The sequence below is a fragment of the Molossus molossus genome, unplaced genomic scaffold, assembly GCF_014108415.1.
Source record: "Molossus molossus isolate mMolMol1 unplaced genomic scaffold, mMolMol1.p scaffold_m16_p_15, whole genome shotgun sequence".
NCBI classification, from domain to species: domain Eukaryota; kingdom Metazoa; phylum Chordata; class Mammalia; order Chiroptera; family Molossidae; genus Molossus; species Molossus molossus.
The window spans coordinates 75,881,665-75,903,989 of NW_023425350.1; the positions used below are offsets into that span (position 1 = coordinate 75,881,665).

Here is a 22,325-nt window from a genome sequence, read left to right on the forward strand (position 1 = left end):
TATAAGGGAGCTCCCATAAGACTGTCATCTGATTTCTCAATAGAAACTTTGCAGACCCGAAGAGATAGGCAAGAAATATTCAAAGTGATGAACAGCAACGCGTTTTCAACCAAAATTACTCCACCCAGCAAACTATCATTTAGAATCAAAGGACATATAAAGTCCTTCCCAGACAAGAAAAAGCTAAAGGAGTTTATCACCACCAAACCATTGTTATATAAAATGTTAAAGTATATTTAAGAAGAAGAAGAAATGAAGATTAAAAAGATGAACAACAAAATAGCAACATATCTATCAAGAGCTGAATCTAAAAAACAAAATGAATAAAAAGAACAGAAACAGACTCATAGATACAAAGAACATTTTGACAGTAGCCAGATGGGAGGGATTTGGAGGGATGGGTGAGAAAGGTAAAGGAATTAAGAAGTACAAATAAGTTGTTACTGAATAGTCATGGGGATATAGCATAGGAAATATGCTTAATAATATTCTAATAACTATGGTATCAGATGAGTGTGAGATTTATCAGGATGATCACTTAGTTAACTATGTAATGTCTAATCACTGGGAGGTACACCAGAAACTAATATAATAATGTATGTCAACTGACTGGGGGGGAAAAGGACACAGAAAGATAAAGGCCAGATTGTGGAAAAGATAGACCAGGCAAGTAGTAACCAAAAGAAGGAATGTTAGAAGAATTCAGACAAAAAGCATCATAGAAATAATGAAATTTACTGCATAATGATAAATGACTCCATTCAGTGGGAAGATGTATTGATTCTAAATTTATGTGTACTACATAAATAAGAATTTGTGCCTCATATAAAGCCAGACTGATAAGAATAAAGGAAAAACTTGCAAATCCATCAGATTTTAACACACCAATCAGATCAAATGGATCCCCTCAAAAAGGAAGAAAATAGAAAGTTCGAGAAGTGTAATGTGGAACTTGAGCTGGATGTCTGGAAACTACACATTCCTTTCAAGCCCTCATGGAGCACTGGCCGAGGCGGATACACGCTTGGACATGAGTCTGGCTAACCTCAGTATACTCAAAGGATTGGGATCTGACTGATCACATTATTGTAACCACAGTGCAATGAAGTTAGAAAAGAAAGCCTATAAGATCATTTTAAAAATTCATTCGTCAATTTAATAATACTTATAATCAACTCATGGGTCAAAAGTCAAAGGAGAAATTATAATTGAGATTAGAAAAATTTATCATGTAACTTTTCATGTCCAACTCATAGGATACAATACTTGGAAGGAAATGTAAGAGTATTAAATGCTCACCTTCAAAAATATAAGAAGGCTCAAATGGAGATAAGATCTAATATTAAAGACTCAGATGCAGAGGCAATAAAATTAAAGGGACATAAATTCATGAAGCAGAAGCACATAAGGAGGAGTTCAATAAAGCAAAAACTGCATGTTGGAAAATATAAGATTTATTTTTTTAAAAGGCAGAAATAAAATGAATGAATGGAAAAAAAAAAAAAAAAGAACATTACCACAGATGCTACTGAGAAAAACAGATAAGAGGGTATTAAAAACAACTCTCAACACACTTCAAAATATTGGTATAATGGATGATGACGCAGAAAGATAGAAACAGATCAAGGAGAAAGATAAAATTAAAATAATCCTTTGACTGTAAAATGAATGCAACCCAAAGTCAGACATTTTATCATGAAGAAAGCACCACATTCAAATGGCTCTGTCTGCATGCTGCTGGACATTTGGGAAACATAATTCCGTTCTTACACAGAGAATGGAAAAGAAGATACTCATGAGCAAGGATGCAAAAATTCTGAACAAATACTACCCAACCAGATCCAGCAATGACTGAAAAAATCATGTTCAAGTTAGTATTCCAGGCATTCAGTTGATTAATATTACAATTTTATTAATAGAATTTACCACATTAATTAGAGATTAAAAAGGAAAAGTTATATTATCTCAATAGATAAAGAATATGAAATTCAATATCCATATATGACATTAAAAATTTCTTAGACCTGCCCTGGCCGGTTTGGCTCAGCGGTTAGAGCATCGGCCTGCAGTCCAGAGACCCAGGTTCAGTTCCCACTAAGGGCATGTACCTTGGTTGCAGTTTGTCCCCAGCCCTGGTTGGGTCGTGTGGGAGGCAGCCACTTGATGTGACCCTTTTATGTCGATGTTTCTCTCTCTCTCCCTCCCACTCTATCTGAACAAAAAAATGGAAAAATATTCTTAGGTAAGGAAAAAAAAAATGTCTTAGCCCTGGTCAGCATGGCTCAATGGTTAGAGCATTGGCCTATGGACCAAAGGGTAGTGGGTTTGATTCCTGGTCAAGGGCACATGCCTGGGTTGCAGGTTCAGTCCCTGGTTCTGGTCGGGGCGTGTGTGGGAAGCAACCAATCAATGTGTCTCCCTCACGTCGATGCTTCTCTCTCTTTCTCCCCCTCCCTCTCTCCTTCCATTCCACTCTAAAAAAAAAATCAGTGGAAAAAACCTCGGGTGAGAATTAAAAATCATTTTTCTTAGCATAATTTTAAAATTAATAGAAATTTCCTTAACTTGATAAGAGACATCTACAAAAATATCCAGCAAACATAGTTTATGGGGAGACATGGGAAGCACCCCCTTTAAGACTAGGAATGAAGCAAAGATGTCCTCTCCGTCATCTTTCTCCCTCCTCTTTAGCGCTGCGTGGAGTTTGCGCCAGCCCAGGAGTGGTCAAGAAGAAGAAACAGAAGTTTTAATTAAGGGTGGTCATTTAAAATAGTGCAGCTGCTGTGGAGAACGTGTAGCAGCTCCTAAAAAATAAACAATTACCATATGATCCAATAATTCCGCTTCTGGGCATATGCCCAGAGAACTGAAAGCCAGAACACAGAGATCATTGTACATCACTCTCATCACGGCGTTATTCGCAAGAGCGAAAGGTGAGAGCAACCCAAGGGCTCGTCAACAGGTGAGTGGGTCCACAAAAGCTGGTGTACTCTGCGTGCAACGGAACATTGTTCAATCTTAAACAGGAAGGAAATCCTGACATCTGCTGCGACCTGGATGGATGGATGGACCTTGAAGACAGTGTGCTAAGTGAAATAACCCAGTCACAAAAGGACTAGGACTATATGATTCCACTTGTATGAGGGACCTAGAATAGTCATGTTCATAGGGAAAAAGTAGAATGGCAGGTTCCAGAGGCTGGGGGAGGAGGAAGGGGAGTTGAAACTAGTGGGACAGTGTCAGTTTGGGAAGATGGAAACGGTGGTGGATAATGGTGCTGATGCACAGGACGTGAATCTGCTGAGTGCTGCTGAGCTGCATTCCAAAGGAGGAAACAGAATTACGACGGTGCAGATGTTATCACAGTCCACAAACACTGCTCTCCTGGAGCCGGTCCTTCCTCCTGAGCTCAGGGGTTGTTGCCCACGGCTACTGGATGGGGGTGCATTTCAAAGACTGTATGTGAAATCACGTATCATTTTTCTGAGAAAGAACAAACAAGCTTCCATTAGAATAGTGATTCCCAACCCGTTTGCCGCAAGAATTTTTAAAACATGCAACACCGGACTGTTTAGTCAGGGGCATGACCTCTCTCCCTTGGACTGTCAAATGCAAAAATGACAACAGTCAACACAATGATAGCCATCCAGTGTGAACGAATCAAAATTATATCCATATTTTGGTCAGAACAACAAAAACATAGTTTTTGGTGTAACCCAAGAGATGAAAAAGGTTGAAAATAGCTGCATTAGACCCTCAAAAGGGTCTGACGCACAAAAGTATGAGTCATTCATTCTAAGGGGACCTTCCCACGCTGTCGTCTCACCCCAGCCCACCCCACCCTTGCAGCTCCGCAAGCACCTGGGCTGCACCCAGGGCCTCGTCAGCCAGGCCCCGGCCTTCGCCTGCATCTCCTTCCCCCCTTCCTCTCCAACACCACTTTTCTCTTCCATTCACCCGGGAGATTTAAATATACTCTTAAATCTTTCTTGAATTCACTGGACAAGGTTTAATTTTTAAAGATAAGCGAGGCTCTGAAATCAACCAAACTTCCGAGATTTTTGATTACTCTTCCATCCTGGATGATAACATGGAACAGGTCCGGTTCTAGCTCAGGGGCTGGGACCCAGAAAGCCTAGTGCTGTCACCTCAAACCATGTTCAACGAAACGTTCTGGCTGGTTGTGTATCTGGTATTTAATGTGGACTGAAAATTAACAACAGGAAGACACCTCTAGGTCCCAGGGTTGGCCTGGGGGTGGGGAGATTCCCAGAGGGTCACCCTGGGATGATAGTGGAGGGGACCTCGCAGATGACGCTTCAACTCCAGAAACAGCCCAGTGATGAAAACTGTCGCCAGCTTAATTTTCATTCTGAGACTTTTCTTTTTAACAAAATGCTTTTATTGCTATTTTTAGTGAAATGCACTGTTAGGTACTTGCATAAAATACCAAAAAGCATTTATATTCGTTGTTTTCACTCTTCCTTTCCGGTCATAGCAAGTGTGCAGAAGAGAGCTGCGGACACAGGCACAGCAGAAGCCACTGCGCAGGCACTGGGAAGAGGAAGGAGGACCCCTGGCTCCTCGTACGCGGCAGGACAGGGGTCAGTAGTCGTCGTAGTTGACGCTGGCTCCGTGCCGAGCACTGTGGGGGCTCCGGGGACCAATGGGGGCGTCCTCGTCGTAGTGACGGTGGTAATCATAGTAGTCATGACCATTCCGATCTCTGTTTAGCCAGTAGGTGACATCATCTTCAAATTTCTGGAGAAGAGGGAAAACCATACAGAGCGGGTTGAAGGACACACAGCCCTGACCCATCCCAGCCCTGGCTTTGTCTGAGGTGATTCTTCAATGATTAACAACCCTCGCTAGGAATGAGTCCTGGTCATAGTATTCCTGTGCTCGGGGTGCTTGCAGCCGGCCACAGGGGACCGGTAAAACATGTTCCCCAAGGAGGACACACCCACCAGACCCATGAAAACTTTTAAATATATCCCAGATCAACATTTTCCTCTTTTTTGGTAAGTAAGACAGACATCTGCCCAGTACAGTAACGACTTGGCCCGGCCCTGGCACTGTGCATGTCTTCCTGTCCCTGTCCTGTGCCCGGCCCGCCCTAGTGCACGTCTAGGTGTTAACACGTGGTGGTTCAGTGAGACCAGTCAGAGCACCGCGGAGTACCCTGCGGGTGACCCCTTGTTCCTGTGGTGTTGCTTAGAGCGTGCACAGGTGCCTGTTCATTCCTCAGACACTGATTCAACGGACACAGCGTGTCAGGCCCTGAGCTGGGCCCTGAGGGCCACCCGACACCAGTGAGACGTCTGGGGCCGTCAGGACGCCTACGATTCCGGGGGACACGAGGAAACAGACTGCTGCAGCTGATGACAGTAAAAGGGAAGGAGAAGGACTGCAGGTGAGTGAGAAGTAAGAAGGACGTTCAGGTTTAAGTTTGGGCCGCTGGTGTTCCCCGTTACTCCACGGTTAAAGGAGAGATCAGGTGTTCGTGGCTGGTGGTGAAGGTGTAGGACGGCTTCGGATTAGATCACCCCTGTCGTGCTCAGGACGTGGTAAGAAGTTTGTCAAAAGGGCAAAAAGGCAGAGCAGACACAGGGCCTGGGGAGGCTGGGGTGTGTCTAACAGTCTGGGCTTTGGGGCCAGGTCTTCTGAAAGTGTGGCCAGTGCACCACTGCCCCACACCTGCGGGGACGCGGCGAAATGCAGGTTCCCAGGCACGCCTCCGGGGTCCCACTTTCTGGTGGTTGGGTCTCAGGACGCTATTTGTATCATTATTATTTTATTTTTATCTCTTGTTATTGTTGAAAGTATTACAGATGTCCCCTCCCCCCCCCAGCTGTTTTTATTTTAGTAAGACGCTAACACCTGGGCACGCCTGCGGCTGGAAGCTGGCCTCGCACAGCGGTCCTCAGTGGCCACCCTCGGGTGCGCAGTGGGGCCCGTGCCCGGCTGGCGAGCAGGTTCAATGCCGTCTCCCTGACTCGGCCGGGGCGCTGGAGCCTCCCTGACTCGGCCTTGGGGGGACGCTGGCCTGTCTCCCAACACTGTTCCTTGATTTCTCGCATTTCAGAATCTTGTTTGAAGTTTGGCTTAAAATATATATTTTTTTTACTAAAGTTTTAAAATATTTATGACTACAGAAAAAAACGTAGGCTCATATTTTAAAATCTGTATGTAGGAGGGGGTCAAAGAAAAAGGGAGGGCAGGATGCCATTGCCGGGGCGGCCACCGCTGCCCTAGACGGGTTCCCTCCAGCGCGGTCTGTGCACGTTCAGCCGTGAGACTCTTATCTGATCCTCCTTTATCCGGGTTCCATCATCACACACTATTTTAGCCACTCTTCATACCCATTTTTATGAACTGCACATACTGGTAATCAAAGCAATGCAACGTGCTAAAGGAGCATAAGGCATTTTATCTACCAAGTACAGCGGCCCTCGTTTATCGCGGTTAATCAGTTCCAGGCTCTACTGCGATACATGGATTTCTGCCAAGTGGGATTCTTTGTTTACACAGTCGTCCCTGCCACTTCCGCTTCACTTCCGCGGCTTCCCTCTATCGCGGTGTTTTCAAATATAGTGTGGTGTGGTGTGGTGTGTGTGGTATGTGTGGTGTGGTGTGTGTGTGTGGTATGGTATGGTGTGGTGTGGTATGGTATGGTGTGGCATAGTATAATATAGTGTGGTGTGGTGTGTGTGTGTGGTGTGGTGTGTGTAGTGTGTGGTGTGGTGTGTGTGGTATGGTGTGTGTGGTATAGTATAATATAGTATAGTGTAGTGTGGTGTGGTGTGTATAGTGTGTGGTGTGGTGTGTGTGGTGCGGTGTGGTGTGGTATAGTATAATATAGTATAGTGTGGTGTGGTGTGTGTGTGTGGTATGGTATGGTATGGTGTGGGGTGGTATGGTATGGTGTGGTATAGTATAATATAGTGTGGTGTGGTGTGTGTGTGTGGTGTGGTGTGTGTAGTGTGTGGTGTGTGTGTGTGGTATGTGTGTGTGGTGTGTGTGTGTGGTATGGTATGGTATGGTGTGGTGTGGTATGGTGTGGTATAGTATAATATAGTATAGTGTGGTGTGCTGTGGTGTGTGTAGTGTGTGGTGTGGTGTGGTGTGTGTGGTATGGTGTGTGTGGTGTGGTATGTGTGGTGTGGTGTGGTGTGGTGTGGTGTGTGTGGTGTGGTGTGTGTGGTATGGTATAGTATAGTATGGTATAAGTATGATATGGTATGGTATGGTATGGTGTGGTGTGGTATGGTATGGTATAATATAGTATAGTGTGGTGTGGTGTGGTGTGTGTGGTATGGTATGATATGGTATAGTATAGTATGGTATAAGTATGGTATGGTATGGTATGGTATGGTATAGTATAAGTATAGTATGGTATAGGTATAGTATGGTATAAGTATAGTATGGTATAAGTATGGTATGGTATGGTATAGTATAGTATAACATAATATAAGTATAGTATGGTATAGGTATAGTATGGTATAAGTATAGTATGGTATGGTATGGTATAGTATAATATATTATAAGTATAGTATGGTATGGTATAATAGAGTATGGTATAGTATAGTATAGTATGGTATGGTATGGTATGGTATAATATAATATAGTATGAGTATAGTATGATATGGTATAATATAGTATAGTATAGTATAGTATAGTATAGCATAAGTATGGCATGGTATGGTATGGTATAGTATAGAACAGTATGGTATAGTATAGTATGGTATGGTATGGTATAGTATAGTATAGTATAGAACAGTATGATATAGTATAGTATAGTATAGTATAGTATGTATAGTATAGTATAGTATAGTATAGTATAGTACGGTATGGTATAGTATAGTATAGTACAGTATGGTATAGTATAGTATGGTACGGTATGGTATAGTATAGTACAGTACGGTATGGTATGGTATAGTATAGTATGGTATAGTATGATATAGACAGTATGGTAAGTAGTATAGTACAAGTCAGTATATATAATAGTATAGTATAGTATGATTAAAGTAGGTACAGTACATGATAATCAGTATAGTATAGTATGATATAGTACAGCATGGTATAGTACAGTATAGTATAGTATGATACAGTACAGTATGGTATAGTATAGTACAGTACAGTATAGTATAGTATAGTATGGTATAGTATGATATAGTACAGTATGGTAAGTACGATATAGTACAGTATGGTATAGTATGATATAGTACAGTATGGTATAGTGTGATATAGTACAGTATGGTATAGTATAGTATAGTATAGTATGGTATAGTACAGTATGGTGTAGTGTGATATAGTACAGTATGTATGTATAGTCTATATAGTATAGTATAGTATAGTATAGTATAGTACAGTATGGTATAGTATGATATAGTATGATATAGTACAGTATGGTATAGTATGATATAGTACGGTATGGTATAGTATAATATAGTACAGTATGGTATAGTATAGTACAGAACGGTATGGTATAGTATAGTACAGAACGGTATGGTATAGTATAGTATAGAACGGTATGGTATAGTATAGTACAGTACGGTATGGTATAGTATAGTATAGAACATTATGGTATAGTATAGTACAGTACTGTATGGTATAGTATAGTATAGTACAGTATGGTATAGTGTGATATAGTACAGTATGGTATAGTGTGATATAATACACTATGGTATAGTATAGTATAGTATAGTATAGTACAGTATGGTATAGTGTGATATAGTATGGTATAGTATGATATAGTACAGTATGGTATAGTATGATATAGTACAGTATGGTATAGTGTGATATAGTATGGTATAGTATGATATAGTACAGTATGGTATAGTATGATATAGTACAGTATGGTATAATACAGTATGGTATAGTACGATATAGTACAGTATGGTATAGTACAGTACAGTATGGTATAGTATGATATAGTACAGTATGGTATAGTATAGTATAGTACAGTATGGTATAGTATAGTACAGTATGGTATGGTATAGCATTAGTACGTCATTGGATAGTATCATAGGTTACCGTTGGTCTAATACAGTTATGTTATAGTACGATATAGTACAGTCTGGTATAGTACAGCTACAGTATGGATATAGTCTGTACAGTACAGTATGGGATAGTTGTTGTCTAGTACAGGTATGGTACGTATGGTATAGTACAGTATAGTATAGTATGATACAGTACAGTGTGGTATAGTATAGTATAGTATGATATAGTACAGTATGGTATAGTACAGTACAGTATAGTATAGTACAGTATAGTATAGTATGATATAGTACAGCATGGTATAGTACAGTATAGTATAGTATGATATAGTACAGTATGGTATGGTATAGTATAGTATAGTATAGTATAGTATAGTATACTATAGTATGATATAGTACAGCATGGTATAGTACAGTATAGTACAGTATGGTATAGTACAGTATGGTATAGTGTGATATAGTACAGTATAGTATGGTATAGTACAGTATGGTATAGTGTGATATAGTACAGTATGGTATAGTATAGTACAGTATAGTATAGTATGATATAGTACAGTATGGTATAGTATGATATAGTACAGTATAGTATGATACAGTACAGTATGGTATAGTATAGTATAGTATGGTATAGTACAGTATGGTATAGTGTGATATAGTACAGTATGATATAGTATAGTACAGTATAGTATAGTATGGTATAGTACAGTATGGTATAGTATGATATAGTACAGTATAGTATAGTATGATACAGTACAGTATGGTATAGTATAGTATAGTATAGTATGGTATAGTACAGTATGGTATAGTGTGATATAGTACAGTATGGTATAGTATAGTATAGTATAGTATAGTATAGTACAGTATGGTATAGTACAGTATAGTATAGTATAGTACAGTATGGTATAGTACAGTACAGTATAGTATAGTACAGTATAGTATGGTATGATATAGTACAGCATGGTATAGTACAGTATAGTATAGTATGATATAGTACAGTATGGTATAGTATAGTATAGTATAGTATAGTACAGTATGGTGTAGTGTGATATAGTACAGTATGGTATAGTGTGATATCGTACAGTATGGTTATAGTCTGTATAGTAAGTATAGTACAGTATGATATAGTACAGTATCGTATGATACAGTACAGTATGGATAGTAGTAGTTAGTATAGTATAGTATAGTATAGTATGGTATTAGTATAGTATAGTATAGTATAGTATAGTATGGTATGGTATAGTATAGTATAGTGTATGGTATAGTATGGTATAGTATAGTATAGTATATGAGTTACAGTATGGTATGGTATAATAGTATAGTATAGTATAAAGCTATGTATGGTATAATATGGTAGAGTATGGTATAATAAGTATAGTTTATGTATGAGTATAGTACAGTATGGTATAGTATGATATAGTACAGTATGGTATAGTATGGTATAGTACAGTATGGTATAGTGTGGTATAGTATAGTATGGTATGGTATAATATAGTATGGTATGGTATAGTATAGTATAGTATTGTATAGTATAGTATAGCATAAGTATGGTATGGTATGGTATGGTATGGTATAGTATAGTATAAGTATAGTATAAGTATAGTATGGTATGGTATGGTATAGTATAGTATAGTATAAAATAGAACAAGCCTGGTATAGTATAGTATAGTATAGTATAGTATGGTATGGTATGGTATGGTATAGTATAGTATGGTATAGTATAGAACAGTATGGTATAGTATAGTATAGTATAGTATAGTATGGTATAGTATAGAACAATATGGTATAGTATAGTACAGTATGGTATAGTATAGTATAGTATAGTATGGTATAGTATAGTATAGTATAGTATAGTATAGTATGGTATAGTACAGTATGGTATAATATAGTATAGTATGGTATAGTACAGTATGGTATAATATAGTATAGTATGGTATAGTACAGTATGGTATAGTATAGTATAGTACAGTATAGTATAGTATGATATAGTACAGTATAGTATAGTATGATACAGTACAGTATGGTATAGTATAGTATAGTATAGTATGGTATAGTATAGTATAGTATAGTATGGTATAGTATAGTATAGTATAGTATAGTACAGTATGGTATAGTGTGATATAGTACAGTATGGTATAGTATAGTATAGTACAGTATAGTATAGTATGATATAGTACAGTATAGTATAGTGTGATACAGTACAGTATGGTATAGTATAGTATAGTATGGTATAGTACAGTATGGTATAGTGTGATACAGTACAGTATGGTATAGTATAGTATAGTATAGTATAGTATAGTACAGTATGGTATAGTGTGATATAGTACAGTATGGTATAGTATAGTATAGTATAGTATAGTATAGTATAGTATAGTACAGTATGGTATAGTATAGTATGGTATAGTATAGTATAGTATGGTATAGTACAGTATGGTATAGTGTGATATAGTACAGTATGGTATGGTATAGTATAGTATAGTATAGTATAGTATAGTATGGTATAGTACAGTATGGTATAATATAGTATAGTATGGTATAGTACAGTATGGTATAGTATAGTATGTATGGGTAGTGTGTATAGTACAGTATGGTATAGTATAGTATGATACGGTACAGTTATGGTATAGTATAGTATAGTCTAGTATGGTATAGTACAGTAGGTATAGTGTGATATAGTACAGTTGATATGGTATAGTATAGTATAGTATGTATAGTAAGGTATGGTATAGTTGGATATAGTACAGTATGGTATAGTATAGTATAGTATAGTATAGTATGGTATAGTACAGTATGGTATGGTATAGTATAGTATGGTATAATATAGTATAGTATGGTATAGTACAGTATGGTATAGTATAGTATAGTATAGTATAGTATAGTATGGTATAGTACAGTATGGTATAATATAGTATAGTATGGTATAGTACAGTATGGTATAGTATGATATAGTACAGTATGGTATAGTATAGTATAGTATGGTATAGTACAGTATGGTATAGTATAGTATAGTATGGTATAGTACAGTATGGTATAGTGTGATACAGTATTTGAGAAAACTGTGATACAGGGAAGCCGCGGAAGTGGAGGCGCGAAGTGGCAGGGACGACAGTAAGTAAAACCTTTTGACGTTTTCAGTGAGATAACAGCTGCTGCAGAAGGTGTGAGAGCACAGGCCCTCGTACGTGACTGAGGGGAACATGCAAGTTGGCCATATTTAACGACCCTTAAAAAGAATTCTACCTTTGACCCAGGAAATCCTCCGGGCAGAATGCAATACTAAGTAAGAAACAAACTACACACAGAGATGCTGATCATAGCGCCAGCCTTTCGGGTTGTCGTGAATGCTGAGTAAGTTAATTCATACAAGAACTAGAATCATTCCTGGCACAGTTTGACTATAAGTGTCTAGCAATTTGCTTGTACAACAAAAAGTTACAGTTGAGTAGTAGACAGAGAATCGGGGAGCAGCCGGTATGTGCAGTGGTTGGGATGAGAAGGAGATGTGACACGGCCACAGGCTTGCATCTTATGCATTAAAAACAGCCGCCTCCAGGGCCCATCTCATAACCGGATTGTTTGTTCTGTTGTTCTCGAGTGTATGAGCACTTTATACATTTTGGGTTTTGCCCCGTACTGGAGGTATTGTTTGCAAATATCTTCTTCCATTCGGTTGGCTGCCTTTTTGTTTTGTGGATGGTTTCTTTTTTTTGCGGTGTAGGAACTTTTTAGTTTGAAGTAGTCCCATTCATTTATTTCTGTTTTTGTTTCCCAATAAATTTACTTTAAAAAAAATCCTCACCTGGGGATACTTTTCTATTTATCTTCAGAAACATGGGAGGGAAGGAGGGAGGGAGGGAGGGGGAAACATCCACGTGAGAGGGACACATTGACTGGTTGCCTCCAGAACAACCCTGACCAGGGCCGGGACCAAACTGCAACTGAGGTACGTGCCCTTGACTGGAATTGATCCCATGACTCTTTGGTCTGTGGGCTGACGCTCTAACTGCGGAGCCAAACCAGCCAGGACTAAATTTAATTTTAAAGAGGAGTCTCTAAAGAGTTTAATTTGTTTTCACCTACTGCAGTATTTGTACACACCCTGGATTCACAATATGAATCATGGGTCCATTTGGAAAAACACTTCCATCTGCCCTCCTTGGAGGTGCTGCGCGTCATCCCCCACCCCCACCAGGCTGGTGGTGGGCGGAGCACGCTGCACACTGAGCCTGACCCCTGCCGCCCCCCATCACTGCAGAACTCGGTGCAGTACAGCCCCCACCCCACCCCTGCGCCGTCTCACCTGTCCCTGGTCCCCAGTTGGGAGTCCGTGATTATAAACACTTGTGTCCTGTAATTTGGTGAATATGTCCACTCTCACTACCTGGACACATGACCTGAACTATCTTTTCCTGCAAACACAATGACAAATTATCCCCAAAACATTTGCAAAGACCCATCTCTCTTTATTTATTTTTTTAAAGAGAGATGGAGAGAGTAGAAACATGGATGAGAGAGGACATTCATTGGCTGCCTCCTTCGTGCCCCCCACTGGGGATCGGGCCCACAACCTCGGCATGTGCCCTGGCTGGGAATTGAACCAGTGACCTCCTGGTGCATGGGGACGCTCAACCACCGAGCCACACTGGCCAGGCTGACCCATCTGTCTTTAAAAGTCAGTTTTCATCTCTTTCTATTGTCCTCATGGGTCTTTGCATTGATGTTGTTTTGGACATTTTTTGAGGTAAAGCTGAAAATGTTTTGGGGAGGTTGTGAGTTATTTTAAGGACACCCAGGCAAAGCTGTCAAAATTGTTCTCAGGTAGCCCTGGCCGGTTTGGCTCAGGTTGGAGCGTTGGCCTGTGGACCAGACAGTCCTGGGTTTGGTTCCCATTAGGGGCATGTACCAAAAACAAAATAAAAAAAAATAAAAATTGTTCCCAGGTAATCAGATTCTCGATGGATGTAAGTTCCAGCCAATTTGGGCAGAGACTTCTCTGGAATTCCACTTCCCACGCATGTTGGAAGGGTTTCCCATTTGGACCCGGTGTGGTGGAAAATTCCAGCTGCCGGCCTTGTACTGATGGCCACGTAACCTAAGGCCTGGCTGGTGCTTGGCAGATAGTGGGGGCTTGTACTTCTGGGGCGAATAGTGAGGCCTACTTCTCCGTGCCCTGCTCCCCACCGCTGCCCTGCGGGAGCCGGGCCCCACCGGAGCGCATACCCACCGCCTCGTCGAAGCCCATGTAGAGGAACTGCTGGTACCACTGCTGGACCTCCGGCCGGGTGCGGTCCCACAGCTGCCGCCGCTGCCGCTTCAGGCTGCCCAGGAAGCTTTTGGCTTTGCTCTCGTCCACAGCCACATCAGTTTTCTTTGGAGCAGGTGCTGAAATGAGTAATTCCCACCCGAGAGTAAAAGAGTGATTTCTTTTCTTGTTGGGGTGGTCACTGTCATACCTCCCCTCCAGTACCGCGTGGGGAAGACGCTGCACTGGTTCGCGGGGTCCCTGTTGGTAAGCTCCCCCTGGGAGCAGCACGTAAAGGGCTGGAATGGCCTTCCACTCCTGAGGCCAGGGGAGACGTGGAAGTCGGCCCAGCCTCTGCAGCCTCGCCGTCTGTCCTAGGCCTCACGCAGGGACGGGGCTCACCCTGGGCTCTCCCCGCCCGTGTGCACGTGCACGAGAGCACTGTGCCTGCTCAGAGAACCAGGGCATGCAAGGGCCGGAGCAGTGAGCCCTGGGGACCGGACCAGGCCCAGACTCCTGGCATGACGCGTGCTCAGGTCAGATCGACACACAGTGCCACCGTGGGCCTCAGATCGCGGACGCGCCGCCGAGTCTGGCTGGGTCCTGCTGCCTGCTGCACCCCTGTCTGCTTGCTTCCGCCCCTGTCTCTGCACCGTCTCAACCACGCAGGAAGGCACCACTCGGCAGGTGTGCTCCGGGGAAGCCGCCAGGCTGCTGCTGCCTGGCTGAGCCTGTCCCTGCTGTAAACGGGACTGACCCTCCCTGCCGCCGTGCTGCTATGCAGGCCGTCCAGGGTAGCGGGAGAGGCCCCCTATGTGTCCGGATCACATGGATAAATGTTGGGGGTTGTTTTTCACTTTTAAAAAAACAATCCTCACCCGAGAATATTTTTCCAGTTATCTTCAGAGAGAGTGTGAGGGAGGGGGAGAGAAAGAGAGAGAGAGAAGCAGAAACATTGATGTGAGAGAAACACATCGACTGGCTGCTTCTCACAGGACCCATTCCGGGGGGAACGCACGACTCGTTGGTCCGCGGGCCACACTCTAACCGCTGAGTCAGACGGGCCAGGGCTGTTTTTCACCCTGTTCGTCTGTCCATTTCCCTCGGCCTGTCACACCATTTGGTACCCAGTCGGTGCTCCATGTGTGTTTCTTGGCTTGAAATGAATAAAAGCTGAGGATGTAGACCGAGGACTTGTGATTATCCGGGTTGTGTCCTCCCCAGCCCCACCTTTGCTGGCTGGCCCTGCGAGAACTTCTGTCTCCGATGCCCTGGGAGACAGCTGGCTGCCCAGCGCCTGAGGCCCAGGAGGGACCAGGGCCGCAGGGAAAGATGCCCCAGGAGCCCCAGGGGGCAACACACACGCTGAGCACCCGCAGGGACCCCTGAGGGAAGTGCGGGAGGCCGGCGGGAGCCTGCCTGAACCTCCAGAGCCCCTGCTAACTCGGACAGACAAGAATAAGTGATTCAATGTTCGTATCAGAATGTGGTCGCACTTCTTCTCTCCCAGGGACAGTTAACTTCTTCATTTTACAGGTGAAGATGGAAGTTCCAGGAGGGACATGGCCTTCAGCAGCCACAGTGTTGGTCTGATGGACAGGCCTGGCCGCAGGCCCAGACTCCCGCCCGGCCCCGGACGGCCCTTCCCGCAGCACGGTCCTGCTGCCCCCGTCCACCCCAGGAGTCTGCACCGTGTCGGGAGCAGACGTTGCCTTGCCCTCGGCCTGCAGCCCCCGGACGGGAGCACCAGGTCAGGCAAGCCCCGCCCCGCCCACTTGCTGGGCGCCAGAGAGTCTGCTGGGGTCTGGTGCTGCTCTGAGGGGTCAGGGTTCTCACATCGACAGCATCAGCCAACACCAGTGCTGTCTCTTTCATTCCTGAGGCCACACTGACAGCTTTCAGAACAACAGCCTTCAGACATCTCCTGGCAATAATATTTATCTAGGAAAATACCGCACCACACCCACGGAACCAGCTCCTCAGACCTGCTAGCCTTTTAAGGACTGAGCACTGACTGTCCACGGACGGACTCCGGTGAGCACGCTCAGCCTCGCACTGACCCCTCCGCCGCTGGGGACACTCACCTTCCCGTTTCTGAAGCATCAGCTTGAGTTTGCTTCCATGTATGGCACCTGAAGGAATGGAAGCAGAAGTCAGGTTCAGAGTTGCGCCGAACACTTTAATCTCTCAAATGCAAAAGTCAGTGGGAAAAGCACTGTGTCCCATCTTGACTTGGCGGTTGGGTGGCATCGCACTGTTAAAGGCGGGTGGCCGTCCCTGCTGAGCAGAACAGGCAGTTCAGGCCGCCCGTGGCTCAGGCCGGTGACCACGACTGTGGCTGACGAGCTAGTCCCTGGGAAAAGTGACAGTTCTTTCAGCCCTTGGATCTTATGAGACCAGTCATCTGTCCTCGGTGCCTTCCTGCAGTCTTCTCTTTTCGGGGTACAGTGGATGGAATTTCCCCCCAACCCCCAATTCACGTCCACCTGAAACCTCTGAATGTGAACTTATCAGGAAAGAGGGTCTTTGCAGACATAATTAGTTGATGCTCTCAAGGTGCTATCATACTGCATCTAGGGTGGGCCCTGACCCCATGGCTGGGGTGTCCTATGAGAAGAGGAGGGGGGCAGAGCAAGTGCCGTCGGAAGACAGAGCAGAAGTGGGAGGTAGGCTGCCAGGGGCCGATGCCTTAGCCCCCCAAGATCAGTCCAGTTTTGCAGCTTGTCCTGCTCATCTTATAATCAGGCATTGCTTGTACCATTTACTTCTCTTTTTTTTGTTTTTGTTAATCCTCACCCAAGGATATTTTTCCATTGATTTTTATTTTATTTTTTTGAGAGCGAGAGGAAGGGAGAGAGACATAGAAGCATCCATGTGAGAGAGAAGCCTCCTGCACACCCCACACTGGGGATTGAGCCTGAAACCCAGGTATGTGCCCTGACCTGGAATCGAACTAGGACCTCCCAGTCCACAGGATGACACTCAACCCACTGAGCCACACCAACCAGGCTCTATTGATTTTTTTTTTGATAGAGTGGAAGGGAGGGATGGAGGAGGAGGAAGGAGAGAGAGACAGAGAGAGAAAGAAATACCAGTGTGAGAGAGACACATCAATTGGTTGCCTCTTGCACAATCCTGACCGGGGCCAGGTATCAAACCTGCGACCTAGGTACGTGCCCTTGACCAGGAATTGAACCTGCGACACTTCGGTCCTCAGGCTGATGCTCTAACCACTGAGCAAACTGGTCAGGGCGTACCATTTACTCTTATTTTATTTATGTATTTATTTATTTATCCTCACCCAAGAACATTTTTGCACTTATCTTCAGATAGAGTAGGAGGGAGAGAGGGAAGAAGAAGAGAGAGAAACATTGATGTGAGAGAGACACATCGAGTGGCGACCACCCACACGACCCCAACCGGGGCTGGGGACAGACTGCAAACGAGGTACGTGCCCTTAGCAGGAACCTAACCCGGGTCTCTCTGGTCCACGGGCTGACGCTCTAACCACTGAACCAAACCTGCAGGGGCCATTTACTCTTACTTTTATTCACGTCTACAGATGTTTCTAATCAGTCCTATCGTGTCAATGGAAAACAACGTCTGGCCTGATAGAACCCCACTCCCTGAGGGCCCAGCTCTGACCCTTGAGCACCAGATGTAAGCACAGGGCGTGTCCTCTGAAGGGGAAACAAAGCCCTGGGGGAGCCCAGCCTCTAGTGGGGCCGGTATCTCGGTGGAAGGAGCTCGTCTGGGTCAGGATGGAGCCTGCGAGGTGGTGGTACCCACTGCGTGGGCAGGTGCTTCACTTCCTTCTCCAAGGACAGCCCCCAGGGCCTGTTTCTCTCTGCCAGGTGCAGTTTCTGGGGAGAAGCAGCCATGGCTTTTGCCAGACTCAAAAGTGTCTGGGACCCAAATGAGGTTAAGAACTGCCTACTTAAAGAATGCGCGAGGCAGCTGGGGGAAAACAACACATTTGTAGGGAAAGGTCACACCGGGCTGCCCACCGCTGACTTTTCCTGCAGATGTTTTATTGGCAGGCCCGGTGTTTACAAAATTTGAATTTGAACACCTCTGGGTGTTCACTCAGCACACACCCTGGTCCCCAAACAGCCCCTGTAGCGTCTGCGTGTGAGTGATACCCAAGCGCCTTTAGCGTAGGGGTGCCAGCCCAGGAGCCCGGTTTGGGGAGAATCTCTAGAGGCCACACTGAAGGCCGGGGGTGCTGCCCTCGCGTCTTCCGTAGGAGGCTGGGTGTCCGCGGGGCAGGGGCTCGGGCAGCACAGGTGCGGCAGCCGCGGAAGGATCGGTGGTTTCCTGTCTGTGGCAGCGGCGCACTGACCTGCCTGATGCTTGAAAAGCAGCTGCCACGTCAGGCTGCGCGAACCACAGGGCCGCTCCCTGCAGGTCTCTGGTCGCTACTCTGACCGGACCACCTGTGCTCTGTGCTTCCGTTCAGAACACCTGCCTTCGGAGGAGCACAGAAAAACTGGAGTTGTGGTCAGAGGAGAGAGTCCAGGGAGGACAGGAGCACAAACGTGTGTTATATGAAAAAAAGTAAAAATAGGAGAAAAAGTAAAAGAATTTAGATGTTTAATCTAGAGAAAGAAAACTTCTGGGAGGAGAGCTACGGCTCCAGGGGCTGCGGGGCCATCGGTTAAGACATGCAGTAAGGTTTCCGCCACCCAGGCAGCCTGTGGCGCTGGCCCAGGCCGGCCAAGAGGCTTCACATCGAGCGACTGGAGCCATCTGAGCTAAGTAAGTAGAGAGGAGCACTTGCGGAGGCTGCTGTAGATGCGGTAATTTGCAGGGCACTTGCCCTTCGATGGAGAAATCAAAGAGCACGTTTCCCAAATCAGGGATGCTCCTTGGCACGAGCATTTGAACTCATTGCGACCTGAATTCTTGTCAGTCTCCTGCTCCTACGGAATGAAGTCCCCCCAAAGCTTGCCTTCTGTAAAAGTGCTGAACAGCTAATGAAGGACATGGTCCGATGCTGAAACAGACATCAGGTCTAAGCATCTGCGATGAGGCTGCAATTTCTTACAGCAAATGTGTCGCCACTGCTCTGGATTTGAAGCCTCAGCAACTCTCAGCAACGCAGCTGAACAGCATGGATAATCCCTACGCCATGAATCACCACTTGCTACCGTGCCAATCAGGACACACAGAACGATACATGTTAACATATCTGACTGGACACCACAGGAAAACGGAACAAGTGAGTAACTGATTTTTTTCTGTAGTATGGATTTTTCTTCACCCCAACACCATCAGTCCTATTTCTAGGCTGCAGTAATCGGCACTTCTGAGTTCATCGAATCTAGTAACCTGGCGTAGCTTTCCCAGCAGGCACCGAACTGCAAGATATCCCTTGATCGACTTACTAATTGATCAAAAAGGGCGATGATCATTTTGTCCATTAAATGTTTTAGGGTGTCACAAAGAACCACCTTTAGGACTCCTCATATAGATAAAGATTTTCATTTTATGTCCTAAGAACGTTCACATTCTGGCTCAATGATGATACTGTAATATTGTAATTGACTCCTTTCACTAAGTTCTTGGTATGAACAAAATAAAATACAAGCTCTGAAAAGGAATGGCTTAGAGCCAATGTTCTTTCTTTATTGGGACGTGCTTCTTCTTCTTTTTTTTTTTTATCCTCACCTGAGGACATTTTTCCATTTTTTTGTTCAGATAGAGTGGGAGGGAGAGAAAGAGAGAGAAACATCGACGTGAAAGGGACACATCGAGTGGCTGCCACCCGCTCGACCAACCAGGGCCGGGGACAAACTGCAACCGAGGTACATGCCTTTAGCGGGAACCGAACCCGGGTCTCTCTGGACCACAGGCTGACGCTCTTTCCGCTGCGCCAAACCGGCCAGGGCGGAACGTGCTTCTTAAAATGGGAGGAACAGCCCTGGCCAGTTTGGCTCAGCGGTTAGAGCGTCAGCCTGCGGTCCGGAGAGACCCGGGTTCGGTTCCCGCTAAGGGCACATACTTCGGTTGCAGTTTGTCCCTGGCCCTGGTTGGTCGTGCAGGTGGCAGCCACTCGATGTGTCCCTTCACGTCGATGTTTCTCACTCTCTCTCCCTTCCTCTCTCTCCCTCCCACTCTATCTGTACAAAAATGGAAAAAATATCCTCGGGTGAGGATTAAAAAAAAAAAAAAAAGAATGGGTTCTTTGAGAAGTGGCTTTCGAATTTAATTTCATAAAAAAAAAACAAAACACTGTAGTGCTTCCATAAAAAAAAAAAAAATAAATAAAATGGGAGGAACAAAGGGTAGGAGGCAGATAACTCATGTAATGGGAAATGATTGATTAGCCTCCCCTGTGGCTGCAGTTTAGAACTGCAGTAACCCTCCCCCCTGGCGCAGGCCCCTGCTGGTCCCAGGGCCCGGCCCCACCTCAGGGCTCGGCCCCACCTCAGGGCTCCCCTGCACGCCTCCGTCCTCCCCTCCACCAGCAGCTTGGTTTGCCATCCTGCTTTGAATACTAAGATCTGGGAGCTGAGCAACCTGGGAGAGCTGATTTCCGTCAGGCAGCCCCAGCTGCCTTGCACTGGGACAAGCCCAGCCTCAGGTCTGCAAGCTGCTTCACACCTTCCGGCCCCGTTCCCGCAGCAGGAGATCTGGGATCGCGGTGCCTGCCTCTCAGCTCTGAGCCTCAAAGGCTCTCCTGTGAGCATGAGGCCACTAGTGAACCACCACGGATCACGCGGGACGGTAGGGGTATCCAGACAAAGCATACTTTTCCAGACCCCCTTGCTTAAAGTGGGGTCTGTGGACTCCAGGGTTCAGATGTCTGCACACCCACCAAATTGCTTCATTTGAGGAGTATGTGTGAATATGCACATTTTATAGGGAACATTTCATTGAGAATTTTCAACCCATTCGCTGAGGGCTCCATGAAGTAGAGAAATTGAAGCATTTCTCCTTTAAGAGCCTGTTCCCCTATGTGGATGTGAGGCCTGCTCACAGTGTGTGTGTGTGTGTGGGGGGGGATCTTCTGGGGTGCACCACCCCACTGTTTCAAGCTCCTATTACCCCTTCCCCATTACATTAGTTCTAGAACACTTCTTGCCCCTCTTTGGGACCTCTGGCCCTGATTTCCCCCCAGGTTATCACACATCTGAGACCTTGCCCTTGACCCTCCCAAGCGCACCACTTGCTACTTGTGAGTGCAAAACCAACACCCCCATAACCCTTTTACCCTCTCCCGGACTCAGAATGGGTCCCTAAGCCCCTACTCGGCCGCCCATCTCCCTCCCTTGCTCCCAGGCATCGCCCCCACTTACTTGGGCCCAGACACAGCAGCAGGAACAGCGCCAGCGTGGTCAGGGCCAGGACGGCGGGCCGCGCGGAGGAGGCGGCCATGGCTCACCCAGCGGCGGGAGGGAAACGCGCGCACCACAAGACGCTGCGCGGTAGGACTGGCGCGCGGACCGAGGGGCGCGGGCGGGCGGGTGCTGCCTGCGTCCCTGCCGGGGCGGGACCGGTCGGGGCGGGCGCAGTGCCAGCGGGCCAGGGGCCAAGCGACCGCGCTGAGCGCATCTGAGCCCAGCTCCGGCCACGGCTCCAAGGCCAGGGATGCTCAGGACGCAGGCGTCTCCGAGGACCGCCGGGGGCAGGGCGGCCCGTGAGGACCAGCGGGGTTCTGGCTGCCCAGGGAGGGGCAGACGCCATCCCCGAGGGAAAGGCTCGGGGACCCGGGAAGGGTGGGAGTCGGACTGCCGAGCCCAGCACAGGTATCCCCACTCCCGTCCTTCTCGCCCCAGCCGGGCTCTCTGGCGGCTGGTGGTGTCCTTGTCACTCGGCACTACTGGCTCATAAAGAGACGTGTGGAATTTCCTGAATTCCCCAAACTGCACTTAAAGATGCCTTTGGCAGTGCTGTGTTTTGGGATAATTTGAAAGACTCCACAGTCTGGGTTCAGAGCTGCCATCCAGGAACCCCCCCCCCCCCCAGCCGATGTACAGAAGGCCTTTCAGAAACCAGGGACTGGGGAGCTCTGGCTCCCAGAACAGAAGGACCCCACGTGTGCTGTGATTCCTGCACAGTAAGTGACACTGAAGTGGGCTGGC

General features: G+C 45.6%; 1 protein-coding gene across 1 annotated transcript; it reads right to left on the bottom strand.

The window, feature by feature from the left end:
• Positions 1 to 4,552: 4,552 nt before the first annotated feature.
• On the bottom strand, positions 4,553 to 21,652 carry ECRG4 (ECRG4 augurin precursor). Its single transcript, XM_036262651.1, has 4 exons — positions 21,540 to 21,652; positions 16,323 to 16,370; positions 14,221 to 14,378; positions 4,553 to 4,761 (listed from the first exon to the last, which is right to left on the bottom strand). Exons 1-4 carry the CDS (start codon positions 21,616 to 21,618, stop codon positions 4,606 to 4,608), a joined length of 441 nt encoding a protein of 146 aa, XP_036118544.1. The 5' UTR covers positions 21,619 to 21,652; the 3' UTR covers positions 4,553 to 4,605.
• Positions 21,653 to 22,325: the final 673 nt, after the last annotated feature.

Coding starts and splice junctions, on each gene's coding strand:
- ECRG4 (XM_036262651.1), bottom strand. CDS start 21,618: ATGGCCGCCTCCTCCGCGCGGCCCGCCGTCCTGGCCCTGACCACGCTG. Junction 14,379..16,322: donor GATGCTTCAGAAACGGGAAG/GTGAGTGTCCCC, acceptor TACTCATTTCAG/CACCTGCTCCAAAGAAAACT. Junction 4,762..14,220: donor ACATGGGCTTCGACGAGGCG/GTGGGTATGCGC, acceptor CCTCTTCTCCAG/AAATTTGAAGATGATGTCAC.